Source organism: Athene cunicularia (assembly GCF_003259725.1).
Source record: "Athene cunicularia isolate RWA chromosome 2 unlocalized genomic scaffold, athCun1 chr2_part1, whole genome shotgun sequence".
NCBI classification, from domain to species: Eukaryota; Metazoa; Chordata; class Aves; order Strigiformes; family Strigidae; genus Athene; species Athene cunicularia.
The window spans coordinates 35,681,913-35,694,553 of NW_020799095.1; the positions used below are offsets into that span (position 1 = coordinate 35,681,913).

At 40.9% G+C, this 12,641-nt stretch overlaps 1 protein-coding gene across 1 annotated transcript in view; it reads right to left on the reverse strand.

The window, feature by feature from the left end:
* The window catches only part of MKX (mohawk homeobox), a 49,084-nt gene that overhangs the window by 34,595 nt on the left and 1,848 nt on the right, over positions 1–12,641 (reverse strand). The window contains exons 2-4 of the mRNA XM_026843405.1: positions 12,480–12,639; positions 5,609–5,762; positions 4,039–4,374 (exon numbers count right to left, since the gene is read on the reverse strand). Coding sequence (XP_026699206.1) covers positions 4,039–4,374; positions 5,609–5,762; positions 12,480–12,639 — 650 coding nt within the window. The remainder of the gene's footprint in view (positions 1–4,038; positions 4,375–5,608; positions 5,763–12,479; positions 12,640–12,641) is intronic.

Genomic DNA, 12,641 nt, shown 5'->3' on the forward strand with positions numbered 1-12,641 from the left:
TCAAAAATCAAACAGTCATTCAAGAGTTTTTTAAAAGCCACCCTCCTTTCCAGGCCTTTAGTTTCCTCACTATTTTTATTTGTTCTGGCTTTTCTGCTGTGCTAAGTAACATATAAAGTGAAGTCAACGAAAATCTGCCTACAGAAAAAAATTAGAAAATTCCCTGTCCTGCCATTTTTTCTCTCTTTCTCTCGTTTTAATTTTTGCTTTCATTCACCAAACGCAGCTCACCAGACAGCGATATCCCAGAAAGTTGGGATTTTTCATTTCCTTGTGCTATAACGATGCAGAACATTTTGTTCCCGCAGGTGACTGACGATAGGGTACTCACAGAGCAGTGCAGCGTGATTACAGAAAAAGTCAGCATTTTAGTGATCCATAAACGAAAGACTGACATTCCTGCTTTAGATTTATGTCCAGCCTCACCATAAACATTATTAGCTCTTTTCCTTACAGATTTCTGGAGTGCTTGTTGCAGTTGGACTGTTGTTTCTGCGTGCGTTTGTACAACAAATACAGATAGGTAAATCTGGTTTCAGTTATTCCTGTCACACAGAGAACCTGCTGTGAATGACAGCATGCCAAGGAGTTAATGAAAACTTGTTCTCCAACATGGATTTTTAACTAAACAAAAACACTGGACCAAGCCTTTCAGTGGTCAGTTTAAGACACATATTTTACCAATTATATATATTTATATATTATACCTGCACTACGATTAATCCAAACTGAAATTCTCTGCCTTAAGTGAACACATTTGCGTATGTCACGTTACACACATAAGCATATCAGCTTACGACAGAAACGCTTACATATGTGACACATCCGAGTGCGGCTGCGCTCTCCCCGCGGCAGCTCCCCAGCTCCCCGGGCCGGGCAGCCGGAGCGGGACGGGGTGGCCGGGGCAGGCAGCACCTGTGAGGGAAGCGGCACGGGATTGCTGCTCCTACCCCAGCACCAAAGCCGATTCCCACGAGCTCACAATAATCATGCAGAGGTATAAAGCAAGGCCGCTCTCCTGACAGTCCTTTATATAGCCTGCCCTTGATCTTTATGTGGAATTTCCCAGTTGCATGAAGCTAAAGTAGCATATGGTACCGCGTTTATAAGCATGTTAATGACTGAAATGGGAAACAGTACAACCCATTTTCCTTATAAACTTTAAACTGCAATTTCTTGTTTTTGTCATCGGACGCTGCACTCGTACCCTGTTAATTTGGCGCGGGCTCTTGAGATGCACGTGGCCACGTTGACCCCAGGCACTGCGTGAGCAAAGTCACTCCGGACACGCTAATATACCTGAAATCAGGACCCGGACCATAACATGAACCAGACACCATCAGTAAGCTTTCTACTTATGATCTGCTACAAAAAGTTGCTTTTCCAGGGAGATACAATAAAGAATTTCCTTCAATACCAATGACTGCCTGCTCGTAGGAGCACAGCAACCTTGCCAAACGTTTCTCAAAAGTAAAATGTCAATCAGTTTTCACTCTGTGCTTTTTTGAAATACTACTCAAAATGTCTTCATAAACTAAAACATCTAGTAGAGACCTCACAATTCTGCTTCAACCCCTTTGTGTTAAAATTAGCCGTTTCACTTAACAAAAAATTGCAGCGGGGAGCTCCTTGTAAGTGGTGACATCTCACTTAAAAACACACTTGCTGCTTTCAGGAAGGTGTGAGTGGTAGTCAGCCATACCCTGTTGTTTTGCTTAACCAAAAGGGATTACAGCTATTTTTGAGAACACAGATACAGGTCTGCTACACAACTGCACTGAGAACTGCCGTCCCAGATATTCAAATTACAGAGAAAAGACATAAAAAATAAAATGTCCTTATTTATCTCTTCCTACCTAACAATCATTTGGATAATTTCATCTGTTTGTAAATAGATTTCAGAAATGGACAATAACTTGAAGATATCTGCTTTGTTCATGAAGGGTTCGGTTCCGGCATGTCATAGTAACAACAGAAAATCATTAATGGGACTGTAACCTTGTAGCTGAAAAAAGCCTGTTTGTACCTATTTTTTCCTGAATGTGCACATAAATATAGGAAGGGTATACCATATAATATAGTGTGTGCACATGATCTTTTTCTTTCTATCAGCAGACTACTGCTTGCCTGGAATTTTAAAAAGAATAAATCTGTATCCTGAGAGCTGCTGGTGTGTTCTCATCAAAGGCACAGCACTTCAAAATGTTAGCAAAGATATTTAAGAACTGACTTACATACAATCTCAAGAGGAGTTCCAGGAATGTCAGTGATGAACTTTAAGGACAAATATACTGGTTTTTAGTCATTCCAGCCCAGCTTGTGAATGCACACAGTTACCGTATGCCTGTCTCAGCCCTTCTCATTAAGGACCATATTTTTCAGTGCAGCTTGAAACTTGGCAAGAAGAACTTAATCCAGTAGCAAATTTATTACAATTTTTAAAAAGTCATTGTGTCCTTTTTTAAGTTATGGTATAAAAGTACAGAAAACAGCAGTTTACATATCTGAGCTGCTGCATCTGTTCTTGAGTAACTTTTCACTTAAAAATAAAACTTGGCAGACAATACATCCATAATGTGGACCAAATGCATTTGATATGTTGAAAAAAAAGCTAAATGAAGAGACACTTAATTTTGAAACTTATTCATTGTGCATGCCCTATTCTTGCTCCCCATAAGATCCCATTTCTCTCTCTATGGGGCGCCCACTCCCCCCTCAGTCATCCCCTGACAACCTGAACACACCAATGTTCTCCTAACTCTACAAGAGCACTCAGCCTCCTGAAATCCTTGTGGCTCCACCACAGGGACAAAAAAAAAGCACGTGAAATGTGCCAGAAAAGAGAAGGGTAAAGGCTGCAAACTCGAGACATTGCAAAGGCAAGGGGCACCCAAACCTGCCTGCCAAGGAAGCCAAGGGGAACCAAGCACAGCATCTAAACCTTCATTAACTTCAGGGCAAAGCCCACCAGTACTTTTCATCAATATGCCTCCCAAAAGTGATGCTGCCTGCACGGTGGTTCTTGGGCAGAATAACACCCCGGGAAAGGCCCCGGGACAATGCAAAGGGCTGTTGTGATGAGTGGAAACCCCACTGGTTGAGACCTCCAGAGTTTGGGATGCAAAACTTCACTTTTTCAAAGATAAGGGGATATCCTTTGCCTTACATCCCCAAAGAAATACAGAACAAGCTCCGCAAGAGGAGCCTTCTAGCACTCCCTGTCCCACGGGGACCTGAGCGAGTCCTGATCTTGTCCTGATTTACAGCAATTTACTGGCATGAACCAGGCAGTCCCATGTGCCTTCCTCTGACTGGTAACACAGCCAATGATATAAATCATGCTTTTCTGTTTTTATTTATAAGATTAAAATAATAAATTACATGTAACCCTTCAAAAAAACATTAAGCTAAGATATTTAATGGCCAAGTCTGTGGCCCCTTAGCTCAATGCACTGTGTCTGGAGAGTGATGCAGACATTGGTCTAAACTAACCTTTCTAAGACATGCATGAGCACCAAAGGGCCACGCACTGGAGGAGGCACTCTGAGGACAGAAAAGATGCTCCACCACAGAGGAAGGTGTTCACATGTACTTCACTGGGGAGCACGTGGCTCATGGAAGTGCCACAGACCACTACCTTGAAATTTCAAAGCCCTCTCCTCCCAGCTGGGGCCATGGAGAACTCCAGTCCTCCTCTAGTCCTCCCTTATTGTAATAGAATGCTCAAGAGTCCTCTTCTTTATGCTTGCCTTAGTGCTGCCAAAACCAGCCTGTGTCATTTCAAAAATTGGCCCTGTAGCTCCGTTCAAAAAGCAAACCAGCCTCACAGCAGTCAATAACAGCATTTAACTTCAATACTGCATATGGAATTTCTCCAGTGAATGAAAGGGTGGACGGAGTTATCCACTCTCATACGAGAGGACTGACACTCACAGAAGTGATCTACTCATAAAATGCACAATCAGGTGACACTCATTCCAGGTGACACCATCCACCCAAGCTGGTTGTATTAGAAATGATGCAGAAAGAATCCCTTACCTGTCCGGTAGACAAAATTGCCTTCTGTCTCTGATGATGACGGAGACACCAATTCTTCCTCAAATTCATTGGAACTAAATGAACCAGAGTGATTCCTTTGCCTTGTTTTTTCCATCATAGCTGCATTAGTAGCCATGACATGTCTCAATGAGTCATTTAGGTAACGATTCAGTAAGCTGCTTTTGTATTTGGGGGGTGACACGTAATCCTCATTGGCACTTGTTTCTGGTCTCACTCCTGTTTTTATTACTGAACTTTCAGTTTTAATCACAGTGTGATGAACTGGTTTGTTATATCCCCCTTCATTCATATGATTTCTTGGAGGATTTTCTCCATCTGAAAACAAAAGAACAAAGATACAGTAATACACTGAATACCTAATATTTAACAAGAGGCTTTCTCTTCTTGTTTTAAATTGCTATATATATATAACTAAAACTAGACAGTAACTTTAGACTTCAGCATTAGACAATGACTTTCATTTTCTTCTGTTTACACATTGATCACAGTAGTTCTCAGGGTTCTCAGATGTTCCAGCTATTTCAAATTAATTAACTGTAGAAAACAGTCCCTGAGTCTAATTTGTTCATGAGCAACACAAGGCAGGTAGAAAAAACCTGAGAAATGCCCTAAATCAATGATGAACATTTAAAAATATGTGTGAATAAGATGAATTCTTACGATTATAACTTGAAACTTGGTTCTTCTTAATACTACAGCATATTTAAGTGTATTTGCTTAAGATGTACTCTTTTAATTGTCCTGCAACCAATGTTTTAAAAGGGAAGTACATATAAAAGAATGTGAGTACAAATTGAAATTAGAACAAAGAAAATTGAAACTGAGTACAACTTGAAATATATTCTTCTAAAAATTCACAGCTTTCTGATAATGTTCTGTAGCATTTGTTCCTGTCAGTATATCTCCTTGTCACAACTGACTGAAAAAAGTACCCACAGACATAATGAATACAAATTTTCTATTAAAAAATATAGGGTGCTATTTAAAAATTCCTGTATTTGTTAATTTGCATAAGAAAGAGTATTTCAGTGCACCTTTTAAGGAAAACATTTGCTGGTAAAATATACAAAACAAATAACAGCAATATTCAGTTTGCCATATAATAGGCCCCACTGAAGTTAATCAGATTGTCTTGTTAATCAGATTCTTTTGTTAATGATGTTATATTGCTACAGCCCTTCCATCAAGGAAAGTAACAGTCAAGAGATTTCTCATTTCCCTAAACCAACACACGTAATCAATTTTTCCTTTAATGTGGATTGAAGGAATAGGCGTATAGAATCTAATGAACTAAGTTATCTTTCTAGTAACAATGCCATACGAAACAGGCAAATAACATGCAACCAGATTGTCACCCTGATTAACCTACACAATCCTGCACTGCAAGGCTGCACAGTAGTTGGAAGCCGAAAATGGAACCTAATTCACAAAAAGTAAAGGTGGATCTACTGAGGGCGTTCTGTGAGAAACCAGAGCTAACTTAGGGTATCTGATACTTTCCTAAACAGATTTTATCAGTTTACAATTGATAAAAAGAGCATCAACAAACCTTCAGAACATGAGTCATCGCTGCTCACGCTGAGTCGTTCAGCATTTCCTTGAACATACTTGTTGTACAGTTTTATTCGTAAAGCCCAGCTAAGATCTGGTTGCCTGACAGTATTCTTCAGGCGACGTCTTGCATTGGCAAACCAGTTTGACACCTGCTTACAAATGAATGTATTAGTTTCCCTTGAAAATGATGCAAATAAACAAACCTTACCTGCATGAGCTTTATGTAAGCCCTAAGAAAACCGTAAGCAAGGGAAACATGAACAGGAGTCAGTGAAACTATCACTGAGCAGAGCAGGAACCTCAGACAAGAAGGCAGGTTCAGGTTTCCCACCCTTCTTCGCAAGCGTTAGCAAACCCACATTGTTAACAAGGTTTTAATCAAGGTGTCCCAAAAGACTCATTTTATATTCATCTTTCTTTTTTTTATTTGAAAGACAATGCCCTGAACTTTCAATATGAACCTTCAATACATCACTAACATCCTAAATTAAAACTAAAAGCTGATGTTCGGTAATTTGACTTTGACATTTATGTAGGCTACAATAAGACTGTTGAACACAAAAACCCATTCTGAATTTGGCTACATAAAAGCCTAAATTCTCCCTCATGCTTTATCAGTAAATCTGACAGGCAGTGGGTATCAGGAAAGTCTTACACAGAACACAATGTACTTTGAGTCACTGCAGAAATCAACAATTTGCTCTACAGAGCAGCAGCTGTTATGAACTCTTTCTGCTGTAGGAACCCTAAAAAACAGTGAAGATGCAGATTCCTCTGAAGGTGACTACTAAACAAGAGACTGGCCTGTCTTCCTTCTCAGCTGCAGATCAATTTTCTAGAGTTTGACATTGCAAAAAGGATACACGTTGGTACCCTTCTAACATACAGGGTCAGCACAAAGTCAGGCTCAAACAGGAGGATTTCACAGTGCTTTAGGCACCAAAGGAGCAAAAGAGCACGGTATAGTCTTCTGTGCCTGCAGTGCTAATCAGATCACCAAATGAGATGCATGTACTTGCAGTGACTTTGCATGAAAGCATATCTGAGAAAATGCTGGCCTTGATTCTACTGTAACTCAGAAATAAATAAAATAGGAAATACTGATACTGACAGAGTGACCTTAACATAACCTTACTACGAGCAAGAGCAGAGGCAAGCTACCTACATCTAATAATATTTGTTTAATGATAAATCAGGTCTTAAAAATGCTATTTACTCCTTGCAGGAATATGTGTGTTTTGACATGACCTCTGCAAGGAGGCAGAGTAGCATTACTTGCAAAGGAGAATGTAAAGAATGTCGGGAGTCTATAGCCCCACTCACATCTTTGTGCTGAAAAACTACACACACAGGAAGCCTACTGCATTCATATACTGACCTGTGAACGATCTTACCATTTAATTTATGTTAACCTGCACAGCAAGTTAACACACGGTTTACCAGTGTATGCTAGACTGTAGACTTCAGTGTTGGATTTTGGCCCTAGCTTTGTCATCTGTCTATTGTAGTTAAGGTTGTCTACTGTAGCTATTAATTTTTTGATAATTATTCTGGATCAATAATCGCTTCTAGGGTGATTATGAGATAAATAAACACTATCTGCTTAAAGGAAAAACAAAACTTCAGTTCAGAGTCCCACCCAGAATTTAGCCGTGGCACCTTAAGCCTGTCAGTTTGATGTTACTTAAAACCACGTTTTCATGAAACAGGGTTCCACCAAAAATACAGTGAGTTCTGATGCCAAAGCGCTCAGATGCCAAACACATAACTTTACACACCATGTAGTTTACTACGACAGGTTAGAAGAGCAAAACTGTATCTGGCAGAGAAGAGTAAGTAATTTTCATTCTCTTCCAAGGCTACTTGTTTGTATTAATCACATTAACACGGCAATCATTGTAGTAAACCAGAAAGGGTGGGCTGGAATCCATCCACTTTCTAATGCTGTTAACAAACTCACTCTAGGCTGCTCAGCAGAAACTGCAGTCACCTGGCTGCTGCGTGATTTAGTGTAACTCTGAAATCAAGTATGTAATGATAGGGATGGATCCATCCAGGGCCCCAGTGAATATTACAGCAGTTACTGCAGCATCTTACAAAACTGACAGCTTTCCAACCTCTCATGAGAAAGATTTTGTTATGCTCCATTTCATTACATACTGAAATATTTCATCAGTGAAGTGCAATGTACAGAAAAGAAAGACAGGGCAGTATTAGTGTGACTCATACATAAAAGCAATTAAATTTAGCAGGAGTGATTTTTGCATGGTACTCTCAGTTTATTTTGGGCTCATTCTTCCCATGCCAATGCCTTGCTTTCTGCTTATCAATATGAAAAGATGAGTCATATTTTAAGTCTTTTGTTATGAGAGGAGGAAATAGTACTATTTGATCATTATGAAAGAACCTGAAGTCGGCGTTTACAAGAGAAGCTTTCTGCTAAAGCACAAAGCAACAAACTCACCCCCAAAGCTCTTGTCCCAAATGCAATTACCGCAAGGCCCATTAAAGCTGAAGGTAAGTTAGCCAAATGCGCTTAAGAGATTTTTCGGCTAAATCTATGGTGTGGTATCTGTGGGTGCTTTCTTGCTTTCGGGCACTGATGTATACAGCTGGAAAATCCTGATCTCTAAGACAACAAGAGATTCAACAGCTCTCCCACTTTTCAGTCTTGGACAACCTCCAGGTGTGTGGACTGGAAGAGGCTGAACGGCCACAGGCTGTACCAGGCAGTATGCTCACCCTGAACTCCAGCCACAGCCCGGGTTATTACAGGCTGTTCCTGGCTCTTTTAAAGCCAAGGACAGTTTTGTCACTAATTTCAACCAGCCCCAAATGTTACCTTGTGTATCCATGTGGTCTTTAAAACGTTGCATGCCTACTGCTGTAGGTCCCACTCACTGCAAGTGCCTGGTTGCACCACACTTAAGCCATTACAAAAAGAAACAACCGAAGCTGCCAGAAGCCATCCATCCTTTCCCATGTTCCCAAGTTACACTACTGGACTTCCAAAAATAATAAAAAAGCCCAAAACAATGATTTACATACAAACCAGCAGGAAAATCTTTGTCTCGGAAACCTCCCAAAGAACTAAGTATCTTGAAAAAAAAAAAAGCATGATGAAACTCACTAAGCTTGTAAAGTAACAATCATGTAGCTCTTCGAGAAGTAAAAAGACAAAACCCAAGGAGACGGGTAATAGATGTGCTTTCCAGCATTCATATTTTACAGCAGCTCAGTCATTCCCAAAGAGCATCAGGTACTTATATCAGCATCATGAAATATTAACCCTCTGGCTTTACTTCTGAAGAGACTCTTCAATTTTACTGCATTTTTTTCTGCTTCACTGCTTAAGAGTGGCCAAAGTTTCAAAAGGGGAACAGAAATCAATCGATTCTCCTCCTCCAGTAATGCAGATATGCCTTTATGAATCTGAATACTATTAAATCCATACCAGCACATGACCAATATAGTAATCCTAGCATTGCAAAAAACTTCTCATCAACAATACAGCCATTCATATTACTTTCTGGAAGGAATATACAGCCATTTTTCTTTTTTATTTCACAAGAACATCTAAATCAAAATTTAAATGAACATAAATCAAGCACTGTGGTAATAATACAAATGAAAATGTAGCATATTAACAGGACAAATTATTGGATTTTGAATTGGAATCTAATTGGAGTAAAACATAAAATGCCTTTTCCAACTATATTGCTTTTTTGGTTTCCTGCTTTGGCAGTTGTGGAAGCAGAAAGCTTTGGACTGTTGGAGTGAAAGCTGCAATAACATTTGCCTTGAGGACTCCCGAAGACCTTGTTGGCCTGCTCAGGAATAAGTCAGACTAGAATTTGCCCCAGGTTTTGCTACTACTTATTAAGAATCAAGATGATTTATGATTCCTGTGAAATCCTACCTCCTTGAAAGAGTGTGGCTTTCCTTCTGCAGTGCTGTCGGACACGCAGCTGGAACAGCTCCCTTGCTGTCCTACTGCACCCAGAAACAGGGGGTTAAGCCAAAGTATTAGTGAGGTAGAATAAATTAATTTAAAATCAGTCAACTGGGTGATAGCAAAAAAGTTGTTGAAGATTTGACATGCAAATACTGTCAATAATAACAGTAGAAAACAGGGATGGATGTTCACCTTCTTATCTCACAGAATGATCAGTTTTATCTATGCCACAGTCTTGCAAAAGCTCCTTTGGATCGTTGGTACATACTGGAATAAGGCTCATTAGATGAACGGAAAGCACGTGGAGAAGAGTTACATCTATATTATCAATACTGTAGCCAACATCATCTTCCAAGGTCGGCAATCAGGTGAAATAGAAAAAACCCCAACCATTCATTCCCTAAATGGCACTTTGGCAGAAACTCAAAGGGATTTTCAACAGTATCTTTTTCCTTCCCTAGGGCTTCCAATGACAAGGCATCAGCACATGAAGGATGCTGGGAAGAGGCAACAGCTGTCAGCAGACAACAGCTTCCACAGGAGTGGAAAGCTGTGAGGGTAAGCGTACATTCCCACCAAAAGCAAACACCACGGGACAGCATCGAGAAATGGAAGAAGAATAGGAAATATGAGACAGATCAGCAAATGTGAAGGCGTGTAACCCAGAGAAAACATCGTACACTGATCCCTGGTTCAATGATGTCTGGTGTTACTAGATTAGTAAAGCAATCACAGGAGACCCTGGTTGATGCTTTTGCAAAGTGCCCCTCCTGGGACAGAAGCAAAGTTTTCCAACAGATACCAAAGCCCAGTCCAGAGCCTGCTCTTGGTTATACCACTCAGCTGAAAGAGCACGGCCTTCGGGGAAGCTACGTCTGATGTACCCAGTGTGGCTGAGATCACAGCCTGGCACCTTCTCTCTCACTCTCAGAGAACAAGAATTTTGATATGGATTACAGTCTTGTTCTTTCTGGGCATCCAAAAAGTAGATGTGGGGTGTGTGTTGTTTTGTTCTTCCAGGCTCAGGAATTATTGCTAGGGCCAGACATATGTATTTACCTCTTGCACAGATGCTATCATATTCCTGGATTAAAAGAACATTGCACCCAAATGATGGAAGAAACATCTGGGGTTTCTTTTTGATGTTGTGCTTCTGTAAATGAAGATAGATGTTTGCACAGCTCTTTCAAATATTGCAGTTCATTGAAAAGAAGGCTGGTCAAATCCAGCTTCAGTGTAAATCCACTAGTCACGGGGGTCTAAGAGAGATAAACATAGTCCTCCACAATATATTTTAATTTTATCCTACGCCTTAGGTAGGTCATAAAACTCTGTGGAGTAGTGGCCGTGGCTCACTTGATGCTTTCATAGAGGTTAACACAACATATCCCCATCAGGATTTATCAAAGCTGCCACGAGAGACATACTGCAAAAACCCACCGTTTTTTTCCCCTTGCCTGTTTGTTCTGAGGCATTTGTAAAAGAACAGGAGAACTCATCAAGATGTCATTAATGTGAAAGTCTCCCAACATGTATTCTGGATGTATGTTTTAAATCTCATGTAAAAATGCAGGAATATTCTAAAAGCCATCGTCCAGTAAACTACTCCTATTGAACTGTGGCATTGAATGGATAGTGTTTATGTAATCATATTTTTAAAAGTCTGAGCAAACCTTTCATGTATATTTTTTAAAAACAAGTGAAGTTGTTTTAACTGTATCTTCCAGTTATAACTGGCATTTTCTGAGACATTAATATTATTTTTGTCAAAGCTACAGTGTTTTTTCTAGTGCAATAGTTTCACAGTGAGGTACTAAAGTGTAAAAGTTTCCCATTTTGCCGTTACTAGGATTGAAGTTCATAGCAAAGGCTTTTCTGAAGGGGCACTCAAAATAATAATAACGCTGAATTACCACCTTCTTTTTCTAATACTTCATGTTATTTTGATATCTTCATGTCCTTTAAAGCGACACATAATGTGTTAGGCAGAGCACTGAGGACCCAATCCTGCAGACACATGTGTTTCATTTTATGCACCTAGCAGTAGCTTGCAGTAAGGAAATTAGATTATTCACAACGCATAAATCTTTGCAGCATCCAGACCTGAGATAGCATCACTCAGCAACCGATAGCATTTAACCACATATTTCGATAGAATGCCAGATGGCAAAGAGAACAAAGAAGTAAGATTTATAACAGCTTGCAGCCAACTTTATACCTCTTACTGCAACACAACTGCCAGTCATTTCAGGGGAGTTTTACCTGAAAGCAAAACAATTACTCCCCACGTCTAATTACACTGTAAAGCTAATTCCTGCAAGGCTGTAAAGCACAGTCTCTGCATGCTGAGCTGCTGCACGCAGTGTGTATGGTAACACTAAGGTCTGTGCAACAGGTGATGATTATTATCAGAACAATAGAACTGTTTCCATTCTAGCCCATTTTCCAAAGGGAAAAGAGTAGCTCCCCACAATTTCCTCAGCAATTCCTATCCTGTGCTGAAATCTTCCATTACTCTTTTTTCTTTTTTTTTTCTTTTTTTTTTTTTGACTAACCAAAAAATATTTCCACTGTATTTATGGATGAGATTAACGGATGAGAGCATCTTTTCCTAGGAGGGAAAGCACACACCTTTTGCCGACTGCCTTTAGCACTTCCCCAGCCAGGACGGCCCAGATGTGGGAATTCCTGTTTGGGGGATACAGTCCTGCTGGAAGGGGGCCCTGCTGGGGAGGGCGGAGGGAAGGATGCGCACAGGGCCCCTGGCCTTGCCGGCTGCACCGACGACCCCGATACCAGCGCTGCCCCCCGCCCAGCTCACAGAGGGGCTCTGGCTGATGCTGCCCCTGCCCCTCCCGTCCATGAAACGCCCCAGAGCGGCCGCCGGCGGTGGGGATGGGGGTTCCCTTACCTGCACCAGGGTCATCTGGGAGCCAAGGGCCAGCAGAATCTTCTCGGTCTTGGTGGGGTAGGGGTTGTCGCGGTGCTTGTACAGCCACTGCTTGAGCGGCCGCGCCATGTCCTGCAGCGCCTGCCGCTTGTGCCGCACCTTCCCGCCGCTCTGCCGAGCCCT